Source organism: Grus americana, chromosome 10 (genome assembly GCF_028858705.1).
Source record: "Grus americana isolate bGruAme1 chromosome 10, bGruAme1.mat, whole genome shotgun sequence".
NCBI classification, from domain to species: Eukaryota; Metazoa; Chordata; class Aves; order Gruiformes; family Gruidae; genus Grus; species Grus americana.
The window spans coordinates 4,851,245-4,878,660 of record NC_072861.1 but is presented as its reverse complement, the minus strand read 5'-3'; the positions used below and the strand labels follow the sequence as shown (position 1 = coordinate 4,878,660).

The 27,416-nt window shown below is 38.4% G+C and overlaps 1 protein-coding gene across 4 annotated transcripts in view; it reads right to left on the bottom strand.

Moving 5' to 3' along the window:
• CIB2 (calcium and integrin binding family member 2) overlaps positions 1 to 27,416 on the bottom strand; it is a 49,721-nt gene that overhangs the window by 20,689 nt on the left and 1,616 nt on the right. The window contains exons 2-3 of one of the 4 annotated variants that reach the window (XM_054836246.1): positions 24,412 to 24,480; positions 11,426 to 11,460 (exon numbers count right to left, since the gene is read on the bottom strand). In XM_054836246.1, coding sequence (XP_054692221.1) covers positions 11,426 to 11,460; positions 24,412 to 24,480 — 104 coding nt within the window. Of the gene's footprint in view, positions 1 to 11,425; positions 11,461 to 21,204; positions 21,276 to 23,322; positions 23,423 to 24,411; positions 24,481 to 27,416 lie in introns of those variants that run through there. The other 3 variants (XM_054836249.1, XM_054836247.1, XM_054836248.1) reach the window with 3 other exon arrangements.

The window sequence follows — 27,416 nt, the reverse complement described above, 5'->3', positions numbered from 1 at the left end:
TGAATGGGGGTAATGAATTTCAAAAACTAGCAGAAAATACTCAGCACCTCTTTGGTCATGATTATGATGTGTCACAAACAACATAGAAATGGAACACAGAAACATGTTTTGTCTGGATCTCAGGAAACTAATGTCTTCACACTGTGCAGCAGTATATTGTGCCATACAGGAAATCAACTATCCACTGATCTAAGCATATTTCAGCTGCTTACCACAGCTCACCCTGACATTTCATAAACACTGTGTAATTCAAGATGCAATAGCCATTTCCCACTCCAGCAACTGACTTCTCTGTTGTAAACAGCAGCTACAAAGATGCCCCTAAACACAATGGAAAAAAAAAAAAACCAGCTTAAAAGCACTTAAAGGAAAGCAAACCTTTCAAATCAAATATCCATCTGAGGATTTTATATTTTTTTTTAAAGCTATAACACTGAAATGGTGTTCTAGTCTTCATGAAAATAAAGCACGTGTCATTGGAATGGCTTGAACCATTAAGGGCAACATTTCAAAACACAATAGCTGGCAATGCCTGCTTTGTTTGAACTACCAAGATCATCTTCTCTACTTTCTCTAGTATTAGACTTTTCTGTCTTTACTCTGACTGCTCCAACAGGACTACGAATACAGACATTGAGTTGGGCATCTTGAAGGAATTCTCCATAATGTCTTTCAGAAGACATGGAAGGAATTGGAACAAAGTGATCTATGTTTCATAGTTTACTAAGCTCGTTATATTAATCTAAAATGCAAACTATGGAATTTCTCTTAGTATTCAATAAAAGACTCTGAAAAAACCTCTCGTTTGTAAAAAAATCTGAGCCAATTTCTACTGGGAACAAACATAGGACAGAAGTCTAAAAATGTTGTGTGAAAGTATGCATAACTGAAATACAATCATATCACAAGAATAAACAAACACCTATTAGTGGTAACAAAAGAAACGGCCACAACAGTGTCAATTTAAAGTTACTTTAGTACTGGGAATAACACAGTGCTACAACAGAGACTGAATACTACGATGAGAAATATAAAGTACTTAATACAGGTACATTAAGAAGCACTTCATTGTCACCCTTGTGACTCTCAGTGATGGGGTACTCAGTACTGTTTTGGTAGAAATACTAAAGCTTCTTTATAACATGCAGTATCAGTGCAAAGTAAACCCATGATTTCTTGCTGACAGAATTCACCATCTTGTCACAGAAATTAACACACATATTTATACTGAAATTAATCCAAACTGTCCTGTAGCTGAAAGAAGGATCTGATTTTTCAAGTGGAAGGTATTGTGTTGCTAACTGCAAGGCACTTAGCAGAGCAGTTCAGTTTTGTGTGAGATCTTAGAACTGCCTTTCTTATCCTACAGATATCAATTTGTGTCTTCTAAGGCCAACAAAAGCACTCTTATTTACTGTGGACAAGGCACCTACATTAACTGTAAAGAATGTAGAACGTCCTCCTGATGGCACCGTGGTTAAATACAACTACCCAAGACTGATGCATTGTCTCATTGTGCTTTTCCTATTACTTCAGACATCGAGTTTTTGCAATTCCTTCAAGAAAAAAATGATACTACCCTAGCACATTTACACCTCCATACAACATAAATACACCAATTTCAGACAGCATCTCTAAGAAAATATTCCAAGCATCCCTCTGAAGGGATTAGATTTTAGCTAAAACCATTGCCAAATGACACAGAATAAAAAACACATTCCTTTGCTTGGCTGCCACAGATTACAATAAAACTAATTCCTCCTTCCTTTCTACAGGGAGTTACAGACAGAAGCATTGAGTTCAACAACACATTTGCAGACAGAACTCTTAATTTTTAGAATTAGAAAGGGAAATTCATGCCCAGGGACGGGAGGTGGGGAAAAACAACCAAAGCAAGAAAACAAATCCCCCTGCCCAACATCTTTACTGTATCATATATATTTCCCTACCTATACATGTTAATACATGCAGTTTCTACACCTGTGTTTTATTTGGAAGCATCCACAATGCAGACGATATTTATTTTTACAGAAATCTGTTATGATAATATGTTCCCAGTCCATCCATTTAAAGTTAAGTTTTTCTTTTATCTCAGAAGATGAGCAGAGAGGAGTTGCCAGGCACTCATAACTAGACAGCCTTCCAGCACACTGCCTCGGGCTCCGCAGGACTCTGCTAGAATTAGCCGTATGGACACAGAAATGTGCAAGTAATTAACAGCAGATGTGAAGGCAGCTCTGATATCCTGTTCTCCTCCCACTAACTCTTCCATTAATTTACCAAATTGCTCAAAGATCTGTAGGTGTAAGAGCTTTTCACCTGAGTGGATTTCACACGAAAGCATCCAAATGAGTCTGTAGGAAGTGGCTGTGATCCAACTCTTGCAAACTAAGTTACAGCAATAAAATAGTCTTCCATATGCTTTTATCTGCAAGAATCCTACAACCCTATTTGTGATAGCCTTATTACATGGCATGATTAGCTAATACCACAATGAAAAAGGCCATAAGATTTCTCTAGCTTAGTTCCAAAACCAATATACAGTATGTTGTACAAGCTCCATTATCCTTTGTAATAAAGCAAAAACCCCAACCAACCAACAACAAAAATAGTAACACCTTTTCCCACTGAAAGTTCTTTATGCTGGAAAGTTCTTCAGGGACACCATGCACTGTTTTACGACAAACTAAGCACTGGATTGTCAGTCTCTCAAGTGACCAGATTTTATAAAAAACAGGTAGAAAACTAACAGAGCTGCCTCAGCCTCTTACAGGATTCTGAGAAGGCCATGTATCACAGTGAAATATAGTCCCTTTTGCATGACTTTCAGGTACACTTGTGTTTACTTGAGTAACCTACATTATACTGGGTGAGTATTTACTTTTTGACAAGGAAACTGGATGCGTTTCTGATGAATTCTTCTATAATCCAATGAAAGATCAGTAGACCTAAGGGTTATTTACACCCATAATCCACCTGCCTTTATGCAATACATCACTACATCAATTTGTCATACCGCTGCCATACTTGGACCAAGAACTATGACCAATACTGTGAGTCAGACTCAGTAATCATCTCCCAAATGCTGCACCAATTGGCACTGTACAGATTACTGACTGTTCTGACACATCTCTCAATAACATTAATTACTAACCGTAAATAGAAAAGAAACAAACCTCTGTGGTAAAGGCTCTAATATTTCTCCTGTTCTTAGAGAAGCAGAAGGCACTTCAGGTGACTAGAACACATCAGGAGCAGTTGTGACCTGGAGCAGAAAGGCTTTTTGCCTTTTTACTCAGCATGCCCCTCAACAAGAAGCACATCTGAAATAACCTAAAGCTGCTTTAGCTATCTGCCCTAGTTATAGAAATATTTATGTCTTGTCAGGGGAGCAGCATAAGGTTTTGCAGTGCTGTCAGTCACATATAGATTTGGAAAGGCTACCATGACTATATACAGATCATTATGTATATTCAGAAGCCCAGGACCTGCAACCAGCCGCACTGTCTTTGCGGTAGTGACTACAGATCCTGCAGTGATACTTGCTTCAAAAACATCTTCTGGATGCATGCAGAAGCATTTTCCCATTCCTGGATGCGCTCTCTTTGTTGCCAGGATGCTTTATTTACTCTGCATGCAAGGAGAGGAAACCCTGGCAGCATTTACTTGTGTCTTCCCTCCCACAGATGAGAGTGGGAGGGAATGTAGAGACAAATTTAATGACAAATTTAATTTACTGATGATGCCCTGTCCCCACAGCTTTTGGCATATATTTAAGCTTAATGTACTATATCCAAGGATTAAGGCTGTGGGTCTGTATCAGTTTAATCTGGTCTAAACCCAAACTGCTGATCTGCCCTTGCAGAAATTCCAAGCCCACTCACCTCCCTTGCATAAGCACTAACACTTAAGCAACTGCAGTGAGGTTCAGGGAACTGATGTGTTTGAAAATACTAATGTTTTCACTGTCAGCTCCTTGACATTCCTGATGCAGTTGTAACAGCAGTACTGCTTGTGCAAGTAAATGGGGGTATACTTTTTCTATTGAATTAATCAAATAAGGGCAGAATAAGACTTATCCCTGTAGGCAGTGGAAGTTTTAAAGTCAACTCGGCTGCCCATCAGTCAGTGAAAACCAAAAAAGCTGTGTTCAGAAAAAAACACCACCACAGTACTGCCTCCACAGCCTACTTTGTTTATGCTAACTTTCATTCTACCACTTGTATTTTACACTGTAAAAAAGGTGGGTCAGAGTCTGTCCCACTTCTCAGGGGTGTAACATCCTGGACTCAGCAAGGGTGACACTTTGCGGGTATTTGCTGGATACGGCTTGAATTGGCATGTCTCCCAACTCATAACAGAGGTCCAGCTATACCTGTGTAGACCTGAGAAAGAGATTTCCAAGCTTACACCCTGCAGTGACTGTTTTAATTTGCTATTATTGAGAGAAAGTCCGATTGTACCCAAGGTCACCAGCGGGTGTGTTAAAACACAGAGCAGCTCCTCCTTGGCTTGATATACATAAATTACCACCCTTAAATGTAGTGACAATGCATTACAGCTGGCTGGGCTGCCTTTGTAATAAGAACTCTGCACTAAAGGAGTGCTGAAAACAAAAGATAAAAGCTTGCAATGGCTCATTGATTAGAAACAAGTAGGGGCTTTAAAGTGGCCTTTAAAAACCTTATAAACATCTCACCAACTCTGGTCCTGCCTTCACAGTATTAGGCACTTGATTTATGTTGTCAAGGGAAAATATTTTTATTCAGTAATATATATCCTATTTACTCCTAAATTACAGGAATGCATTCAAAGACTTTCACATTACAATCAAGACCATCCCAAAGAGTAAATTCCAGATTGCTTTGCATATTCACAGAAAATAAATAGCAAAATGGCTTAACTGGAACAATGAAGCAAAGAGGTGAGTGCTGATGGACAGTCTCACAAGGAGTTCATAGGCACAGCCTGACCAGACACTGACTGTACTGAATGGAATAAGCTATGGCAGCAGCAGGTCCAGAGAAGTGCTCTGTTGCTGTGCAGTTCCACTTTCAGTTATTCACCACAATCGAAACTATAGGCTCTTCTCCAGATGCCAGAGTTGAACAGAATAGCTGCAGAAGGACTTCTTGTAATACACAAAGAAGAATTCACCACTCCAGAGATCAGCAGGAGCACTGGCAAGTCTATCCGTAGCCCTGGAAATGGACAGATCTCAGCCATCAGCCCTTCTGAGCCCCTAGAGACATATATGACTGGAAGCAAAAGAAGCAACAGCATTCAAGATGAGATTGCAGAGACTGCAAGAAAGAATGTAACATGCTGATGCAAAGACACTGATGGGAACAGATTTATAACTGATGCAACAGAGGGCTGTAGTCCTCTACCGATGCAAATTGTTGAGGCGCACATACTCCCTTGTGCTATAGTCCTATTACTGCAGATGGACAAATGTGTGATCAGAGAGCTGGGGAATAGGTCCAGACACACCTATATCCATAAGTTTGCCACAGACGAAGTTGCCATAGCTCAAAGAGAAGGAGGTTCTTTAATCTGTGGCTCAGAAACTGAAGAAGGAGGGGCCTTCAGGGCTGCCCGCAACTGATAAGGAAAGTACTTTCAGAGTCTCAGATTTATGCCATACATTCACAAACTGCTTTTGCAATGACAGTTAAATGTTGCACGTGGTAACTAAGGCATCAATCTCTGTGCTGCAGCAATTCCTCAGTGAATTACTGCCTCCAAGCATTGCAAGAGTTTAGAACAGTCTGTCAGAGAAAGGGGTCTGCCATGTGAAGCTGAAACCAAAACGATGGGAAACTCAGTGCCACATCTGAAGGCACCAGCCAGGAATGCCAGATAGAAACTAGAACCACAACTCAGTAAATTGCCAAAGGATAAAGAACAAAGAATAGTGAGAAACACAAGCAGGAAGAGGTGAAAGGTGAAGGAATTTTGTTACATTTCTGTTACTGACATGCCTTGTCTATTCTATGCTTTCCAGTTGAAGTTATTTTCATTATATCAATAAAATACAATAACTGGACACAGAAATCAAATTTATAAAAAGGCAGCATAGGAGGAAGAGAAAAATTGGATAGATGAGCCTTCTGCCAGCTTTTAGTTAACAGGTCAACTGTTCTTTCATCTCTGCAATGCAAAATGAAGCAGTACAAATTAACTCAAGACAAGACTAAATATCCTCCTAAACCATCTGCAGTACAATTAAAAAGAAATTCTGCATGATAAATGTTTTTGGCAGATAATTTGTAATAATAAATTTATTCTAAAAGATCTAGTCATACTTAGGAAGGCTTTGCCTTTCAATACATGTAACTCTGCTGTTCACGGAACCACACGATGCATAGTAAGTATAGATAAAAGCAGTTTATATAATTTTTCCTTCCTTGAAGCGCCACTGAAAATCCTGCTCACAGGCCTCTCTTCCACTGGTGATTCAAAGAATCACAAAATGATGGAGGTTGCAAGGGATCTCTGGAGATTACCTGATCCAAACCCCTGCCAAACAGGGGCACCTAGAGCAGATTGCCCAGAACCATGTCCAAATGGCCTGTTCCTGTGCTCCATCACGCTCACATTTAAAAAAAAAAAAAAAAAAAAAAAAAAAGGCCTTCCTTATGTTCAGACAGAACCTCCTGTGTTTCAGTTTGTACCCACTGCCCTGTCACTGGGCGCCATCTTATTTGAATCCTCCAGATCCCAGCGCTCTCAGCCTTTCTTCATACAAGAGATTCTCCAGTTCCTTAACCATCTCAGTAGCCCTTTGCCAGACTCTCTCCAGTAGCTCCATCTCTGTCCTGTTCTGGGGATCCCAGAACTGGACACAGTACACCAGTACTCCAGATTCCATACAGATCAACACTGAGAATGATTTTGTCCTCACCTGAGCCTAGCAAAACAGGTGTAACCTAATGAAAATATAATAAAGGAAAGCTTTATGGTACAGGAGATGCAGGAATTGTCTAGAAGTCTTCCCCCCCCCCCCCCCCATTCATAGAGGACACAGAAACATTATTAACAACAAGAATAGAAACATAATTAATGAGAAGATCAATAGCAGCCTCGGGATATATGTTTTTCCTATATGTAATTTCTTGCACAAAATTCAGGAAGATTCCCAAGGGTATAGAGTTCCCTCAAACTTCCTTCTCTTAGCAGACACTTCCACCCACACCCCCCAAAGCTGACAATATGGCAATTTCCCCTTTCTGCATACAAACCCCAAACTTTTTGAAAGATGGGATGTGTTAGAAAGAACAGGAGCTGTGTTCTAACCCCTCCCCCTCCACCTGCATAGCAACTTGCTCCACAGGGAGATGCATCTCTAGCAATTTGCTGCATTTGCTCCCTTATAAGGAAGGCTTTGCAGACACTTGGAGGAAAACACTGCTTATCTCCCCAACTTAACTCTCAGGCAGGTTTCAGATTTAAAATCCAGCACATAGCTGGATTGGCTAGAAGGGGTCTTCTGCACCTCACCTTTCACCTGCCAAAAACATGCCAAGAAACAGGCAGAGAAGAGAATGCAACAGAATTACTAATTTTCTTTCTAAAGGAAGAGATTTGCTTTTAACAAATCCACAGTGGCTGCCTCTAAGCATGTATTATGTTCTAGGCACTTATGAACTGATTGTCTACCAGTGCGCTCTGGCATCTTTCCATACACCAAAGTTGCATCCTCACATTAGACACACTGGTCTAATTTCTACATTCTCCTTGAGAAAAGTGGGGCATGTTTTTAAAGCCCTAACACATACCTACCAATGAAATCAGTAACAACTCTAACAATTTGTCAGCTGTCCTATAAGTATTTTAGATAATGTTTTGAGTCAGTGATAACAAATATGTCTACATTACCCAACATTCTTTAACATCTTCTTGCCCTGAACCCATGAGTGAATCCTCTCAGTTGTGTTAAGCACTTCTCAAAATTAACCATCTTCATTAAAGACTTGAGAGTGTATTAGCTTTATTGGTGATAAATAGCTATCAAACACTGATAATGATTTATGGTTTCTATTCTTCTCTTTCACCAGGCATGCTTGCCTCTGCTGCAGTCTTAGTTAATTTTTTTTCCTAGATCCGTTATCATTATTCTGTGTTCATTTATTCACCTTAAATTCATAAATTCTACTATTTCCTGATAATTTGCAAATTATCCACACCCAGGTTATCAATCAAAAGACTGTGCCCTCAACTCCTTTGACCGCAAGCCTACATTTATGTTGACTTACTTTAATGCTGGTACCAAAGTCTTACACGCTAAAGTTAGACGAAGCCAGTCTAACACCTTACTGGTACTGAAATGCTAAGTCTTGCTCTCCCCTCCCTTTTTTCCATTGCATTTGCTCAATCCAGCTCTTGTGCCAGCTTCAGCACTCATCTGATCCCTTGGAGAGCTCATTCAGCTCATTAAACCAACAGAAAATGGATTTGTTGTTTTTTGGGCTTTTTGATGGGCTACTTTTCCTGTAGGGACACATAAAAACACTTAGCCCATTTCACCTAATTGCAGTCTCATGCTGGTTTACATCAGTTTAAATCAACCTAAATTGGAGCTGCCATATCCATCCCCTCATCTCCACCTACACAACTGTGCCCCTTCCCTTGTGTCCTTGCTAACACTCGTGCAAACGGATGGCAAGCCAGCCAGGGTGGCTGATCTCGGCCAAAAAACTATTCACTTTTTTTTGTTTTGGTAAGGTTAATCCTTGCTGGATTGTCTCATTGAACTTCACAGCAGCACAAGAAACTCAGTTCAGCCCAAACAGCCCTGGACCTGCACTTCCTTCATATCATATCTGAAAGCATCCTGCAGTGCATAAAGAAATGCACATCAGTACTTCCCTCTTAACTGAGGTGGGGGCATGCTAAATCAGTAAGTGCTAATTAATGAGAGGGTCATAACCCATTTTATTCCCATCAAGTAAAAGTTCACCTCAGACATGCAGAAATACCTCTTGATTCTACTCTATTCCTTAGACAGCAATTTATATTCAACAGTTTATATACAGTAAACAAATGCTATTGATTGTACTGCTATCTGCTGTATCATAAACTGATTATGTATCGAGGTTCCCAATAAGCAGAAACATCACATTGTGAGGATAAGGCAGAAGTGGAAATACAATGATTCCGAGCAACTATTCCTTCTCCCATGATTTTAGGCCTTTACAGAACTGCTCCCACGATTTTATTCTTCTAAGCATTTTACATCAACCATTAATACTCAGCTTTATATAGTGTATTTTGCAAACAGAGCATCTACTTTTCACCATCCATTAACCTAATCTTTTATTCCAAGAATATCTATTTTTCACAATCTTATTCTACGGTTGCACTGTTTCCCATAAGTATTTTTGGTTTTGCTCTTTTTTGATACAGAAAGGGTGCAAAGTCATGCAGGCAATGGCTCACTTATCTTCCATAGACAGCCCACAAGCAGAAAACTTTTCTTTAGCCTAACATAAATATTGTAATTGAGTCTAAGTGCATGTTTTGTTCTCTTCTCAGGAAATAGATTGTTTCTTTACAACTTCAGTTATGAAATACAAACTGTATTATTAAGCTTTCACAGTACTCAAGCTGAGGTCTATTATGTGTTTCTTATTGAAGTGACACTTCTATTTCACAATAAATTATAACAATTTTGGGCATTATCATTGGCATCATTTGTGCCCTTTTATGTTACTGGAGAAAAGCAAACCAAGACAAAATTCTGTATTGGCATTTCCATGCTTTTTAGAGAAACAGCACTTAGTAAAAAACTATCAGGGTAGTTATAACTTAAATACTATTTGCCACATGCAATACTTCACTGTTCTGTAATTGTTCTGTTTAAATGACCAGGTCTTCCAGGTGACAATAACACCTCTCAGAAACACCATAAGCCTCAAAAAAACCCCAAAACTAGAATAGCTTTTGCACTACCGTAAAACGTGAAAGCTACAACTAAGATCACTTTTCACAGAATCATAGAATGGTTTGGAAGGGACCTCAAAGATCATCCAGTTCCAACCCCCCTGCCACAGGCAGGGACACCCTCCACTAGACCACGTTGCCCAAAGCCTCATCCAGCCTGGCCTGGAACACTTCCAGGGAGGGGACGTCCACAATCTCTCTGGGCAACCTGTTCCAGTACCTCACCACTCTCACAGTAAAGAATTTCTTTCCAACATCTAATCTAAATCGACCCTCCTTCAGCTTAAACCCATTACCCCTTGTCCTGTCACTACACTCCCTCACCAGCTTTCCTGTAGGCCCCCTTCAGGTACTGGTAAGCTGCAATTAGGTCTCCCCAGAGCCTGCTTTTCTCCTGGCTGAACAACCCCAACTCTCACAGCCTGTCCTCATAGGAGAGGTGCTCCAGCCCTCTGATCAACTTCGTGGCCCTCCTCTGGACTCGTTCCAACAGCTCGATGTCCTTCTTTTGGCACGCTGCATGTAAAAAATAGTTCACATTACCCTTACCAGGCAGTGCCTACAATCCAAACAGATAAGACAAAGGAAATACTATCCTCATACTTAAAAGGCACAAAAATATTAAGTCTAAGTAACACAAATTACAGTGGCAATTTGTCAAAGGTGTTCAATTGCTTACGTAGACTAGTAACAGAGTAAGAAAGTAAACAGGAGCTTCCAATTCCGAGTCCCTATCCCACCCATGTTTCCTTCTACACATTTACATATTTTAAGTGTATCTTGAGTCCAATTCTACATTCATTTATTCATGCAAAATAACTGGCTTTATTTGGTTTCCTCATGTTGTGGTTTAACCCAGCAGGCAGCCAAACACCACGCAGCCGCTCGCTCGTTCTCCCCCTCCACAGTGGGATAGACAGGGAATCAGGGAGAAAAAAAAAGTAAAATTTGTGGGTTGAGATAAAAACAGTTTTAATAGGACAGCAAAGGAAGAGAAAATAATAACAATAATAATGATAAAATAATATACAAAAGTGATGCACAATGCAATTGCTCACCACCCGATTACCAATGCCCAACCTGTTCCTGAACAGAAATCACACACCTCCCATCCCGGCCAACTGCCTGAAGCTTATATACTGAGCATGACATTATATGGTATGGAATATCCCTTTGGCCAGTTTGGGTCAGCTGTCCTGGCTGTACCGTGCCCCCCCACCCCAGCTTCTTGTGCACCTCCTCACTGGCAGAGCATGGGAAGCTGAAAAGTCCCTGACAATATAAGCAGTACTTAGTAACAACCAAAACATCAGTGTTATCAATATTATTCTCATACTAAATCTAAAACACAGCACCATACTAGCTACTAGGAAGAAAATTAACACTATCCCAGCTGAAACCAGGACATCTCACAAGTCAGAAAAAAGATTTAGTCTATTCCATATGAATCACAAAGGAAAAATTAATATAGTTTACTTACCGAAGGATTTCTTTCCGAGTGAAGAATGTGCAATCCTGTTAAAAAACAAAACATGTTATTGTACTACAGAAATATTGAAAATAACTGCAAAGAACTATTTTTCATCCTCTTGGAAGGAAACTCAGATCTGGCAGAAAAACATTAAAGATGCCATTTGTGTACCATCTGCTTTTGACTCAGAAAGCAATATACGCTATAAAATAACTGAAATATCCTAAGGACAAGGCTACCAGTAAAAGAAAATACTGTTAATGTGAAACTTCAGGAGAAAAAAACCCAGCTTGCTGAAATACTTCTCCACTGTGGAATGACCAGACCAGAAATAAAGTCAAATCAAAAAAGGAAGGTATAGGCCAAAAACATTCAATAAATGGATCTAGAAAGCTATAAATAACAAATAGACAAAGAAAACCATCTTCTAACTTGGACTATTCCTCTATTAGAGGCAACTGATTTAATAATAGAAGTCATGCACTCATTTGTTAGTTATTAACTCTTTTTGCTAACAGTTACTTTGCACTGCGGTCACTTTGGCGAAGGCTGCAAACTCCCGTATGTTAGGAATGTGGATAAAAGGACAGCCCCTGTTCCAAACAGCAGGCGAACTATTCCGCTTGCCCCATAGTATCACAGAATTTGAAATAACTTACTGGAATGCAAAGGAGAGCTGGCTGAACATGAAAGAAGAGCTTACAAGCATTTGCTTGCATTCTGAATGGTTCTGTCATGGGACTGCATTTACCCTAGTTTAATTCACTCTTTATGAACATGTGCATTTTGCTAGAAGAATTCACACACTTCACAAAAGAACCATAATACGAGCAGTGAAATAGTTTCGATTTCATGTATTTCTACATCAGTCACAAAACAAGTTGTATTTTCAGGTGCTGTGAGGGACCATAATAATCAGTCCCATCACATTAACAGAAATATCCCCTAATCCCCACTCTTACCTAACACATATTTAGGGCAAATTCTGCCCTGCATCCAGAACTAGGAACACTGGTGGCAATGAAATATTGGATGATCAGTTCAGAACATTGTTCAGGTCAAATACAGAGAATATGCATCTTCTTGTCTTAGACCTATTGGTTGATGAGGGTGTATATATATGGAACAACCACCAAACTGCAAAATTCTTCCTGATTATCCACCCCTCTCATCAGCCCACGTGACATGGCAAGGCATTTGCCTAAGAATTCAGCTCTTAGTAGTTTTCCTCCTTTAACATAAACATATTTAAAATATATCATATTTTTAAATCAGCTAGTGACAAGATAACATCATCAGACTTGTTAAGTCATATGTAAGAGTACATACAACTAGTATGACTCCCCCAGTCCTGCTCTTCAGTCAACTAGTGAAAAAGCATTTCTTTCTTAAGCTGAGAATCATTTGGACTACATGCCTGCTTCTTCCACAGAGGAGAAAAGCAAATGATCACAGGTAGCTGAAGCAAACAGCTTGTCTCGGGTATCCAGGTATGCTGTGAGTCCTGCATGGTATCAATTATTGAGTTTGCTTGCTCTCCTCCATACAAAGTACCAGGAGAAGCAGCTCTTCCTTTAGCATATAGTGTAGCAGAATAGTGTTACAAGGCACAACAGGAAGCACCTTGTGAGCTGCTGACACTGATGTCACATTGTCTGGAACTGCACAAAGTGAAATAGGAGCCAGCTGGTTAAGTCTTCATTAATTCCAGCACATTCAACACTTACGGTCAAACTGTCACTTAAGGATGATTCATTTACTAACGAAAGGCGGGTGCAATCTCACAAATAAGTGTAATGCCTTCAGCAGCAATCATCCCGTAATTATACAGGCTTGAGGAAACAGCAGACACTGTTACTTAACTAGAAAGCTGACAAGGAATTGATACGTTAAATGCAAATAAAGATGAAAAAGAAAAGTTACCCTTTACCCTCCCGAAATCATGCAAAAATGCCATGGGAAGACACATTAAGAGGTCAGATCATAAACCATTTTTGCTGAAGGTCCACATAATTTTTAATTTTTCTTTTTAATCTGAGTCACCTCACATCTTTGACAAACACTATTGTCTGCCTTTTTTTTAATAAAAAAAAAATTTTACTAATATAATCTAAGAAAGACTGATATTGAAAACTTTGATAACAAAAGTAGCTGCAAGTATCCACCTGACCACTGTTACTGACTGCAGTATTCCAATTACGCCTGCCAGTTACCCGGAATTGTGTGCAGGGGTGAGTGGTGTCAAAAAAAATTTACAGTGGTTTCACAGACCACTTGCAGAGATCTTAAAGCTACTCAGGGTCAGAGCACCACAAATTAACTGTGACCTGGCCTATACTTTTCATACACAGCAAGATCAAACACACCTCTTAAGAAATGCTTTACCATTAAGAAGCCTGTCTGGTCTCAAATGGTAAATGTAAAAGGCATGGCTCCACGCTATCTCCGAAAGGGAAGTCCAGCCATTTCTCTCGCTTCTCACGGCTTTTTATTTCTGCTTCTTCCTTTATGCGGACTTCACACTGATGAGTAGTATAACTGCATCAGAGAACTCTGAAAGCAGGAACTAATATGTTTCGAAACTAACCTAGCAAAAATGGATTAATTTCCAGCTTGGATTATTTCCTTTTAGTGGCTTAGAATATAGCACTGGTAGTGCTGGTACAAGAGATGAAGCTAAAACAAGTATCTGCTGATGGCAGGAAAGAGGTGCAGAGCTGGGTTTTTGGGGTTTTTTTGAAAGCCTAGCCCCAAGTTGGATTAAAGTCACAATGGAACAAGGGTCTAAATAACATAATTGCATTTTATAGTTGCTGGAACTCCAGCAATTTAATTCCAATTTAATTAAAGACCTTTGGCCAAAGAAACACGGAGGTGAATCATCCAATTTCTTCTGGTTACTACTTTCATACAGAAAATACACAATGATGGACAATAAATAGCAAACTAACATGTTAAATTAACTCCCTCATAAGGAAAGGTGAAGTGGGTCCTGGAAAGCATTTGTCATTTATGCATATGATGACATTTATCTTCCAGAGATATCCACATTTGCTATTATGTCGACTATATTTGACTTTATTATGAACTTAAAAAGCAACCTGTCTGGACACTAAAGCCCCTGGGAGTCCTGCTAGAAAAAGCACAAACTAAATACTGAACAACTCAATGTTACCAGAGTTTTTATAATTCTTATAAATTCAAGATTTCTGGCAAGAAACTATCCTGAGAATCATTGCTTTTATTTCTAATGCTATACAATGGCCTGAAAAACTTCTGCTAACAGGAGGCCCCTTGTGGGTTTCAGGTTGTTTAGAACAGAGGCTTTGCCTTGAAAGGTTACCTATTCCAGCCCCTGAGAAAACATGTCCTCCTTTTCTAAAATCAACTGTCCCACTTGGTCTGTCCTTGTGCTCTTAATAATCAAGTTAATTAGAAGTCTGACATAAAGGATCACTGCTGTTTTTCTGGAGGGAAGGTATCAAACAAATCTGCAATTATCCACTTGACTTCCCTATATCTAGCAAAGTAAATAAAATAAAGCAAACACAAAATTTCCCATTGATTTCAATGAGATCATTAGCTTGTGTGGTGGGACTTGGTTCTCAAACTGGCATTTAGGTGGCTTAACTGGTTCTTAAAATATTTTGCAGAGAAAAGAGTCAGATAGCTGGTGCATTTAGGTTCCATGGGTGGCTTTGCTCTTGGCTGATAGCGTGACTTTGTGCAAGTCACTCAGCATTGCTTGTAAAGTAGGGTTAATGGTCTCTGCTCTTAAAATGTACTTTAGAAAAGAGCAGAACATACAGGCTGTTAGTTTTATTCATTGATTTCCCATGTCAAGTGAATGCAGGTTTAGGACAATAAAGTAACTGACTGAGATATAGTGGTCCACTACCTTTTCCACTAGTCTGTAAGACTTCACTGCAAACTCCTCGATCAGTTCTGCTTTATGTTTAGTTCTACAGTGATTTGTACAAAAAATAGCAATAAAGATAACCTGTGTTCAGAATGCTGATACTTTATGTAAAATGTACATACACAGTGTAACATGAGGTATAGCTCCAGAATCAGACCCCATGTAATTTGTTCTGATGGATGTATTGCCAATACCAGAGCGCAGCATGCAGTTTATGAATGGCAGTCTGCTGAATGAAAGATTAGCGCTTACCACTTTTAGAAGCAAGTATCATTGTGCATAAAGCACAGTTTTCAAATAAAACTCATTTCACATAGATAAGCAAAACACTTCTCTACAGAAAAAAAGAAAAATTGGAGAAAGGAACAACAGAATGAAAGAATAGCAATGATCAAGTATGCAAAGCTACTGTGGAATACTATTTCTTAAACCCATTAAATGCATATTTCTTCTCTAAGACAATACAATCCTGCCTTTTATATGTACAGTTTCATAAGGGCAGGTTTATTCTCATCCTGCAACAGCTCCATTGGAAAGTTTTATAAATAAGGAAATAATACAAAACAGCCTTAGCAATACAAAATCACTACCAATTAGAAAAACAATCTCAAACAAAAGCCAGCAAGACACAGATAAAGTAAAACAATTAAAAGTAAAACAGGAATTTTGACGATATCCTCAAGGCAAGACAAATTAGATCCATCTAGCTATCTTACTGAGCAGCTTTTAAGAAATGAGAAGCATAGAATGTTTTAATGTTAATATTTCAAGTAAATTATTTCAGAGGTTTCATTTTTAAAATCACAGATGATGTTTTGTCCTGTGCCAGAAGTACATAATGTGTGTAAGAACATTTAATCAAAACGCCATCACGACATCTACCTTATAAAGTAATCAAAAATTTAAGTTAAAATGTGCTGATAGAAGCAAATGAACTTTCATATAAAACCTATTATTAACTCTATTCTGGTAACATTTTACAAATGCAATAGTTTTATTCTAGTCGCCATACAACTAAGACTGGTACAGAGTCATGCAAGACTGAGTCAGCAAGATATTTATGTATTTTCATCACTGCAAATATATAAAGAGTTACTGGAAGTCAATGAGGCTGGCACCAGCCTTTAAGTTGCATAGCTGTGCAAGTACTTTAGTGAATCCAGATTTAAACACTAAAAAAATCCTGTCGGAGTTAGTATCTGCATTAATAATAGTATTGGTATATGGACTTTTTTTCTTAAAAAATGCTGGCTGCATCAGAACATCAATGGAGATTTTAACATCCAGCCTATATTTATTTGTAATCAAATATACTTTAGAACTACAGCCAGAACAAATCGAACACCCACTGAGTTTCAGGAGGAAAAAACTGCAGCTTTAAGAACCAGTTTATATATTTACACTGTAACATGGGAGTAAAACCAGACATTAGTAAGGACTGAGGAAGAAACAAACCATCAACAATATCATTTTGCTCAGTCTACATATGTGCCAAATAGTAACATGAAACCAGAATCTGACTAAAGGATAATTTCACAAAAATCTTGTTCCCTTATTACGCTACTTAAATTTGCACATTAACAGCAATACTCTATCAAACTGAAAAGTACTTGTTACAGAAGATCCTGGAGAACCTGTGATGAATATACTTTTTGTATTCCTGTAAAGGGTACATTTTCAAAGATCCTTATTAAGTCAAGCACAGCTTTTTAAATCAAAAGACAGCTTGATGACCTAGTTTCACTTTATAAACGCCATTTCTTGACAGATCATCATGAAAGTTCTTTCATCTGGTTTTGCATAATTCTCATGAAATATAGTTGAATTCCACTTTGACTAGAATTTTAATAAAAGGAAAAAAGTTAGCTCTGTAACAGACAAATTCTTGTGTAAAAGCAGCAAGTCATTATTTCACATTACTATCTTTTATTGCAACATCGTCTAAAAGACAGCCAGGATAAACATCAGTTTGTTTTGAGGCTGCATTAAATAATGTAAACAATCCCATTAATGAACAAATACAAAAAGAAATGGCTTGCAATAAAAACAGTAATATCTGATATAAAATATTTGTGCTCTATAATCTCTAGGTTCTATTAGGAAAAAAAATTCAGACCAAGTTTGTATCAAATTCAGACCACTTATTTGAGTAACCCCAGGAAAGGCAATTAAGTTGATTGCACAGTGGAGTAGTTTGTCCATACTCCAAGCACAGCTTCTATGCATTTCCTACTCAATATAATTGTTTCTAGCGAGAAATGCCATGCACTGAGGCCAATATACAGCTCTGATGTTGCTTTATTGTATACCTTTATTTTCTATTGCTTCTATATGCTTTATACAGCATCGCTCAAAACCCCTTAAATTCCCATTCATTTTCTTTTCTAAGGCTTGACCTCCAAAATCTGTAGACAACTTTTGAAAGCTTAATTTAAAAATGTTCTTTGACTGCTATAAATACGTGTTCCTTGTTCATTAATACATACCTTTTCCCTAGCCAGACCTTGGTTAGAGTCTGCATTTTATATAAAAACCTACCAAACAAACAAACAAAAAAACCCACCACAACACCTCCCCCCGGCCCCCAACAGTCAAGTACTCTAAGGGTCTAAGAATCAGAAACCACCAGTAAAACTAATTTTCTTTCAAGGCTAACTTTTAAAAAGAGGTGAATCTCAATGAGGAAACCTATGCTTGCAAAAGCCTAACTTCCAAAACATTTCACTAAGGTTAGGAAAATTTAAAGAGCTGCCAACTAGAAAACTATCTTAATAACAGGTGATGTGACAAGGTGTTAGGAGATTTGCAACTTTCCAGTCTTTCTCTAATTCACCTCTACCTATTTCAAATTTAAAAAGCTGAGATGTTTAATGTTATCAAGTCCTATTAAGCATCTCTTTTACAAATAGTTTCAACCAGCCACCCATCACCAGTCTTAATGAAGACTGCTTAAAACATTCGTCTAGTAAAAACACTGAGGTCATCTTGTGGGTGACCAGATTTACAATTCTTTCAGTTAAATGTAAAGGTTCTGCTAAAAAGCGACTCTTCAATATGTGAGTTTATATGTAAAAGTTTATACATGGGCATTTCACAAAATTTTAGACAAATCAATTAAGGTTATTTTATTTCTTTAATATCATATTAATGATCTGAGATTTATGTATACTAGCTCTTCAAGCAGATTATTTTTCTGCAGCTTAATCTTTACTCCTGAAAATCAAAGCCACGCATGTATGGTTTTACCTTACTATAAGCACATGAATTTCTCACTTAAAACATAATATGTTAAAAAAATCATAAAAATTTCGCTACTAAAGTAGTATTTAGGTGGTATAAGCTCAGATCAATTTGTGTTAAAGTCAAAAATGGTTCTAGTTACAATCAAATAATACAATCACCAGAAATATATTCAAATAAAGAAATTATAAGGCTAACTATGAGGGGAGTGAGGTTTTGAACAGTCTTCTAATAGGAACTGTGGGGAAGTAAAAAAAAAACCCAACCTATTTTACAAAAAGCATTAAGTTGACTCTTTCGCTTCTGCCATACTGATACTATGGATGCTGTAACCCTAGGCATTATTGTAAGGAGTACAGTACCAACTCATAGACATACAAATTCACAAGTTGTCTAGTTGTGTTTTGGAAAAAAAAAGATAAATTGATGATCCATTTTAAAAGCAATTTATATGTAGATGCCTGGCTGTACACTGGGGTGCAGATGTGCACAACAGACTGTTGCAAAGTGGACCCCGGTACACAGTGTTTTACTTTGCTCCAGTGTTCAGAGGACCTGGAAACCCAACTACTGGTTCAAGAAATGAAAAACCTTAATTTTAAAAATTATGGAGCCATTACCCCATTCTCCTCTTTTCTGTTCTGAAGGAATTCCACAAATGAGAAAAAGGCAGATAAGATGGCAAACTCCAAGTCAAACAGCTCCGTTTGTACTATAGCAACTGCATATGCCCTCAGACCGCAGCGGAGAGACAAGAGCTCTTGTGTGGGTGGCTACAGCAGTAGCCCAGGATTTCTATGTTTAAAAGATCCTAGAGATATGCAGTAACTAATGGATCAGAGGCAAATCACCATCAAAATAAGGAGTTGATCTGATTGTTCACAGCATGAGGCTAATATTCCTTCCTGACAAACTCTGGAGGTCAGTTATTGTCCTGAAACTTGTTCTTTTACTGTACTTACCGTATATAACAAAATCATCTAGCACTATACTAATGAACTACAAGTCCGCCTGTAACAGAGAAATCCCGTAGGCTGACTCAATCCACTGGGCCCAACTACTGCCAGGCTTTGAGATCAATTACCCAGCATTATGAAAGGCAGGGGCTGCAAAAGCCATTAGAGAAAGGTAATTTCTACATGAGGAGTAGTGAATTAGGTATGACATTTCAGCTCTTGCATTTGCCAGTTTATGTCAAGAAGATAACATTAATTACATTTGGATTTTGTTTTGTTTCACTGCAGTTGGGCTCTGTTCTGTGTTCACTTTTATTGTTAGTAGGAAGACAGACACTGGTGTTTTACAGATCTGTGATTTCCCTCCTGCCTATCCAGCAGGGATGTAAAGAAGCCTCTGGATCTTAGATTACTAAGTCTAAGACCATTAACTTAAACTAATATATTACAGTGACAGATTGCTGGTGAGGGTGAGATGTGTGACAAAGTAGAAAATAAAGGAGCTCCTTTTTCACATGTCCCACAATGACAAGAAAAAGGCTAGGCATTTAATATGAGCATTTAATTTATGCCTTATTTTCAGCATGGGATAACATTTTAAAGCATATATTCCTAGCCTGATTCTCTGTGGCTCAATATCTACACCTGTGAAAAGTCCCTGTTAGCAGTAATTCCAAAGAAAATTAGTATTTAAAAATCATAGTTTCTACTTCAAGGGCTTGAGATAAAGATCCTGAAGGTAAAAAGTTATTTACTTTTGTGTAAACACCTGGTTATCACAAGATAAACTAAATCTCAATTTCCTGCACTGTAAATTGTATGTTTATTGCTTTCTGTAAGAGAACAGAGCAACGCAGCCAGCCCTGTCTGCGTCTCATAATAAGTAGTCAGCTGCCTCCTTCTTCAGCACACTTCTATTTGATAGATCACCTCACCGCATTTTCAGAAACTTGTTCAGGATGCCCAGTGTGCAAATAGGTTCCTGCAATCCATTTCAGTAAGATCTGCAGTGTGCTGAAACATGACTGAAAACTAGGAATTTTTTTTTTTTTGCCCTACTAAAAATTCAGTTGATGCAATGTGAAGTAAATAAAGAAGTACCAATAAGCTATCCTTGGACATAAAATGCATACTTCTTTAAAGGTAAGAAACTGTCATCCGGGAGTGGATGGATGCAAGCCCAAGGATATCTATTCTGGAATTACATTAAGCATATTTCTACAATTTATCCTTTGGAGAAGTGAAATTAGACAAGGTTTTTTGTTTGTTTTTTTTTTTTTTTGTCCTTTCCCCCCTATTGTCAGAAAAGGCATCATGGAGAGGAAAAAGAGGTTATTGCTACACTTTCTTTTCTACAAAACACTCAATAGAAAGATTCTACTAAAAACACTGTCAAGCTAGTCATAGTCTTTATCCTGCTTCCTAGTCCGGACATTGAGGATTTGACTCCTTTCCCTGTATACAGACAAGGGAATTAAACTGAATATATTCAACACCCCAGCCTTAGAATACTATTACAGTTGCTGAAAGGAAACAGTAGAATATATGGATGCAGGCTACAAATGAAGTTTTCATTTATATTTGAAAACACACTCCCCCAAACAAAAACCCCAAATCACAAACATATGAAGATTACTCTTTTCCTTCCCATAATGCAAACTAAGATATCTTACCTGGTAGGCATCTAGCTGTTCATCAGTAAATATCGTTTGCTTATTGCCCATCTTAAATGAGGAATTCTTCCTCTATGCAAATGCATCCCATTAGCAGTAGCTGGATTCCTCTGTATTGTAGGCATTTAGAGCACATATACTCTGTGAATGTGCTGAAAAAATCCCAAAGCCTGCATTGAACTGGTTTTGACTGTACCTGTCCAATGAGGAAGGATGTACTATCGGGAAATCTTTGCAAAGGCTTGACTTGAGTGTGCCAGGAAGGAAAGAGTTAAAATCACAGGCAGGTGACGCTCGGAAACAGCGATGCCATTCTCCCCCTTTTTCAGACGCTTTTCTGAGAGGCACGCAGAGCTTTTATAACATAAAAACCGAGTAGCCAGTACTAGAAGAAATCAGCTCTCTACTGCCTCAGTGTCTCACTCCCTTGTTCACTCTGCGACTTCAGGGTGCTCCTGCTCAGCACCTTCATGTTTTAGAGCCGCTTTGCGTCACCCGATGGCGCTCGGTAGCGCAGTCGTATTACACGCAGAGCAAATCTAGTAGCTAGGAAAATGGATTAGTGGAGTAAACGTTTCTGCAGCTGGTCTCCCCATAGATAAAAGTACATCCTAGTCAGTGCTTGGATCTGACCAGTACCATGCTGCCCATGTTAAATACAGCTGGACAGAGGCTCAGAGTGTCCAGAGAGTCCCCACAACATCACCAGGTGCCACAGGGGGCTCCACAGTAAATGTTTATGTCTGCGCTGTTATCCAGCCCCAGCTATGAAGGATGAGAGTTCACTGCCAGAGCTGCCAAACTGCCAGGTATACCAGTGAATGCAAGTATTTCTTATCACATTAAATAAATAAATAAAATCAGGAAGATTAAAGTAATTTAAACAGACATTAATCTGATTCCCTCTGCTCAAGCAAGCACAGCTGGAAAGAAAAATGTTACCACAGCCTAAAGCAAAGGTATAAAGTACCACTAGAGGGCTCACAGTGTATTTTAAAGTAATACAACCATATTTATACATTTCTGGGAAAATAAAAAAAAAATCAAAGAAATAAAAGAGCATGTAAGAGATGCACACAGACAAAATGAATAAACTCACATTTATATTATCTAACATCTGCAGAAGGATAAGCTCTTACAACAACAGTAGGAAGAAAGCTGGCTGAGTGAAAAGGATGGAAACAGGGAGGAAAGACCTGTTATGAGTAAGTTTCTTTGGACTGCTCACTTCTCATTTGTGCACAGAGCAACGGGAGAGGGTTTATGAATATTTAATAAAATTCCTACCTTCTTTACCTACAGCTCTGCCGATGGTCATTATTTCCTCAGCAACTTAGCATGTTTAATAAAAACACATGGAGAATTATCTTCTGCTTTTTCATAGAATCATAGAATGGTTTGGTTGGAAGGGACCTCAAAGACCATCTAGTTCCAACCCCCCTGCCGTGGGCAGGGACACCCTCCACTAGACCACGTTGCCCAAAGCCCCATCCAACCTGGTCTTAAACACTTCCAGGGATGGGGCATCCACAATCTCTCTGGGCAACCTGTTCCAATGCCTCACCACCCTCACAGTAAAGAATTTCTTTCCAACATCTAATCTAAATTGACCCTCCTTCAGCTTGAACCCATTACCCCTTGTCCTGTCACTACACTCCCTCATATCCTGACCTGATAACAGCATTGGATAATAGGAGTTCAATTTACCTTGGCATATAACAAAGAACAAACATGTAACAACAATATTGAAAGTAAATGTATTATATACATAGTAAAGATATCCTATGGTATGTATTGGATATATAGCAAAAACATTCTATGAACTGTAGACTGTTCTAAGAGACAATTTATTTAGATCATAACATTTAGAAACACAGATTTGATTAACTGCAAACCAGCAGTGCCCTGTGGTACAAAATCACAAGGTATTACCATATATATAAAATAAATGGCTTGGGATGAGAATGCATTCAACAAGGCTTGTTAGCGATAAGCAAACATCAGAATTTTAACAGTGAAATAAATGGATACTACCAATAGAACATATTGCAGCACAGTTTCAAAATAAGAAGGAAGAAGCTATGGTAGTAAGGACAATACAAACTCTGAATGACCTACCATCATATCAAGAGTGCAGCAAGTGTCTATTCATATACCAGGCAGTTGAATCAGCTGTTTGTTACTTGGCCAACCTGACCTCTGTTTTTCTAACCGCTAGTGTTGTGGGGTTTTTTTTAATCTTTTCCCCAAGATACAGTGGCATTGGATTCTTGTTATGTTCAAAAAGATTCTCCACAAGCAAGTCAGAGTGTAAAGAAGAAAAAACCCCAAACCTGCAAAATACAGTATTTCTATTTAGTAAAAGTGTTCTTTTAACACACTTTTTTAAAAAAAAAAAAAATCAGAAAATAACAATCCGTAAAGGCCCCTTGAGATTAAGAACTTTCACAGTTCCGAAACTTCTTACCCATCCTCAGCTCTGAACGAGCTTCACCATTGGCTTTAGTGGTCATGCACATAATTAAGCACGTTTTACATCTATGATCTGGTGTTACTGAAAAGCCAGAGCTAGCAGCTGTTCTCACTCAGACCAGACCAATACATAGTCAAGTGATTTGCATGAAATAGCACTCCTTTCACAGCCACCTAATTCAAGCTGCCTGTCTATGCAAATCAGATTAAATATAAATGGCCAAATTATCTTTAATGTCATTATACAGAAGTGAATTGACACCAGGGGTGCATTAGGCTCCGTATCTTTTAATCTGGTGATTCTGTATACCTAACAGTATTACTACAGTGAAAAGACTGACATCTCATTTCTTCATTTTTACTTGCTTTTATATTCCTGGCTTTTTGGTCCCACTGTATCCTAGATGACACAAATATCAAGAGGTCTATCTTTAGATTCAAAATAATAACAATAAGAAGCAGAAGGGCTAAAGGGAAAGCACCAGCTAGATAAGACTTACTTGAGGTTACAAGTAGGCCAGAGCTAGAGATTCTGGGGTTCACAGACATATTCCTGTCTATGCTTTTGGGCCTGGCTTTCCACTCTGCCCTCTCCACTTTTCTCTTGCATATTAGAAATATGCTTTGGTTTCATGATAACGTAGAGAAATTATGTAGGAAAACTGGTATGGCTAAAAGAGTTGATTGCTTTAAAAGAGTTAGAAGTTCTTGCTTTAAAAGAAAAACTCAACTTACCAAGGGAACAGCATCCACTGACTGTATGGGCAGAAAATAAACTGTTTCTTCAATTCTTCTTTCCTCACTCTGAAAAGTATTTTTTATTATTAAATAAAATTAAAATGCACAGATTTTTAAAAAGAGGATTCAAACACTGCTTGTTGAGGGTTCCACTATACTAGCTAGTTCTTCTCAAGCATGCTATAGTGGTACCATATTTCACTGCATACTTATCATGCTATACTAACTGGGTAAAATTTAAAGACAATATAATGCATAAACTCTTTTTGACCCCTCCTATCTGTTTGTACCTATCAAAGATCAGATAATTTTCCAGTTTGCTCTTTTTCACTTCTTCTATCTGTTTGTATTTATCAAAGGTTTGTTTAATTTGCCAGTGTGTTAAGCAATACTTACTCCCAGCATAAGTTACTGCAACAAATACTTTTCTATGTACACGGCAAGATCTGACCTTAATGTTATCAGTACCAGCCTTTCATCACACTTAACTGTATTTCAATTTCTCTAAACTGTTTGCCAAACCAAGTGATTTTAAGCTATTAGCAGCACATAGCATATATCTTGTAATCAGTTGCAAATAACGTGCAAAAAAAAGTGCAAATATCAGTTGCACATATACTGAGGACAGTATACGTGCAATAGTCTTGCCATTGCACTGTCCATTATACCAGAGAACATGGTTAAGTAGCCCCTGTTCATCTGCTTTAAAAGTTTACTTCACGGAGCAGAAAATATACTGTCAACCATGTACACCAGATTTAATATTTTATAGCAAGTTGGCTGTCAGCTGCAACAGCTTAACACTCACCTAAGGCTGCAATCTGACCCCAGATGCAGGGACATGTTTCCACAGCCAGAACTCGAGGAGTGGGACAAATCATGCTAGCACTCCTGATCCCTTTCAGTGCAAAGTCTCCTGCTCTGAACTGTTGCTAGCCATGGCTGCTACACCAGGTGACTTTGCTTTGATTTATTAGTAGGGGTGTAACTTTAATAACCTCCAACACACAGGTCATACTACCTTAAATTGCCTCTGTAAATTATGCAGTGATAATTCGACTGTGGTTTAAGTATGAAAGCTCTTATTCCTCATCAAAGGAAGATGAAGATACTATGACCAGAGATCACTTTACCTGTTAACAAGAAGATCCACACAGACTTTTAACAATCAAGTTGCAAACCTACTGCCTTCAGTACTCAGGTAGATTTACTACAACTTTGAGTTTTCATATATAGACATAATCAAAAGTTATCCTTTTATTTGGGGAAAAAAGAACCTGCAAGATCTCACGCCCATTACACCAAATATTCAAACAATTGCTGTCCCACACAGATGTTTCCTTGCAGATTAGCTCTTTCATAAAGATTCACTCTGTTAGCAAAAAGAACAGTTTTGATCTAGAAGGGCTGCCTGTACATTTATTCTGTTGCTATTTTCTGTATGTTAAGTTAGGGCTCCCTTGTACTGAAAGCAACAATGATCACTACTTGCAATGATCACATGGGAAGAGTTCTATCCTCCATTGAAGCTCTGGAAAATCATCCCCAGTCTTTGGGGTTTGTTTTATTTACTTGAACCCTATTCGCAATTCTGTTTGCTCACAGGTAAATGAGGAATAATAATGTTCACCTACAACAGGTGATGTGGACATAAAATAATGAAAATGCTTGTCAGTCCCTTAAATGAAAATTACTACAGAGCTACATAACGTTAACGCTACAATATGCTTCACCCTCACAACTTGCCTCTTATTTAATAGTTATTGCAAACTATAAATAAAAAAATGAGCTGTAAATACACAGTTACAAAATAGAAATCCTAAAATGAGTGAAAATAGCAGTTCAGAGCAAACCGAACGCACAGTCTTGGTCCTGAGTTTTCAAGCACATACAGGACAGAGGTAAGTAAATGGAAGGGCCGCAAATATTTTGATAACTCCATCACCAAAAACTGGCACCAAATTATACCTTGATAGAACACAAATCTTCATGTTGCCAGAAAAGTCTAACAAACCAAAGGTAGTTTTTGTTTTCTTTTAAATTGTCTTTTGAGTTTAAACTTTCAGGATATATTAGACTCATTTTATATCACTCTTTGCAACCACCGAATTTAGAAATTGGGTCTTGATTTTAAATCAAAGCTGAGAGTCTCATTTTTTTCCCTATAACTAATTTTTTGAATTGACAAGAGTTGACATAAAGTGACTGAACAAAATTGCGAGCAATGGCCACGCTGTTATTTGGACAGCGGCCTACCATATGATAAGAGAGAGTCTCTGCATCACTGTTTGTCTAAGCAGATCAAACACAAGGTGGAAGTATTATCACCATTTCACAGACAGGAAAATCTTTTACAAGTCAGATGAAGTAGTCATTCCCAGAGGTCTCAGCTCCACCTGCCTTAGTTCTAGCTCAGTGCTTTACTCTCAAGAACATCCCAAGCCACCTTACGACCGCCAAGCATAGAGAAGAATAAGCATTTCTTAACTGCTTGAGGCGGGACTTTGAGATATTTGCCTCAGTTCTTATAATTTTAAACTGCAGTGCTCTCTTCCTTGCCATACACTGCTCAGGAGGGGCCACTCCACAGCTTGAGGCCTCCCACAGCCACAGTCTAAGCTGACTCCTAGGAGTGACACACATCAACATTTTTAAAAATAATAAGACAAGTACCTCAAAAATTAAGGAAAATACAAATTTTAAACTGCCCCTATTTCAACAGCTTTGGTTTTTTATACTTTAAAGTGCATGAGTTTTCCTTTGCCGCAACAAATACCTGACACACTTTTTTTTTTAATGACAAGTATTTTTTTCCTGTAAACGACCCAACTCTAGAAGCTGAGATTTTATAAAAAGTATCAAATGCTTCAAAACTGGAGGCTGCTTGGAAAACTGATTTTGGTTGTCGCCACGTAGATGCCGTAACGGTACCTCCTCAGACACCACACCCGGGGCTCCCTGCGGCTCTCTGCCAGACTCCGTCCTCCGGCGGCACCGGGCTG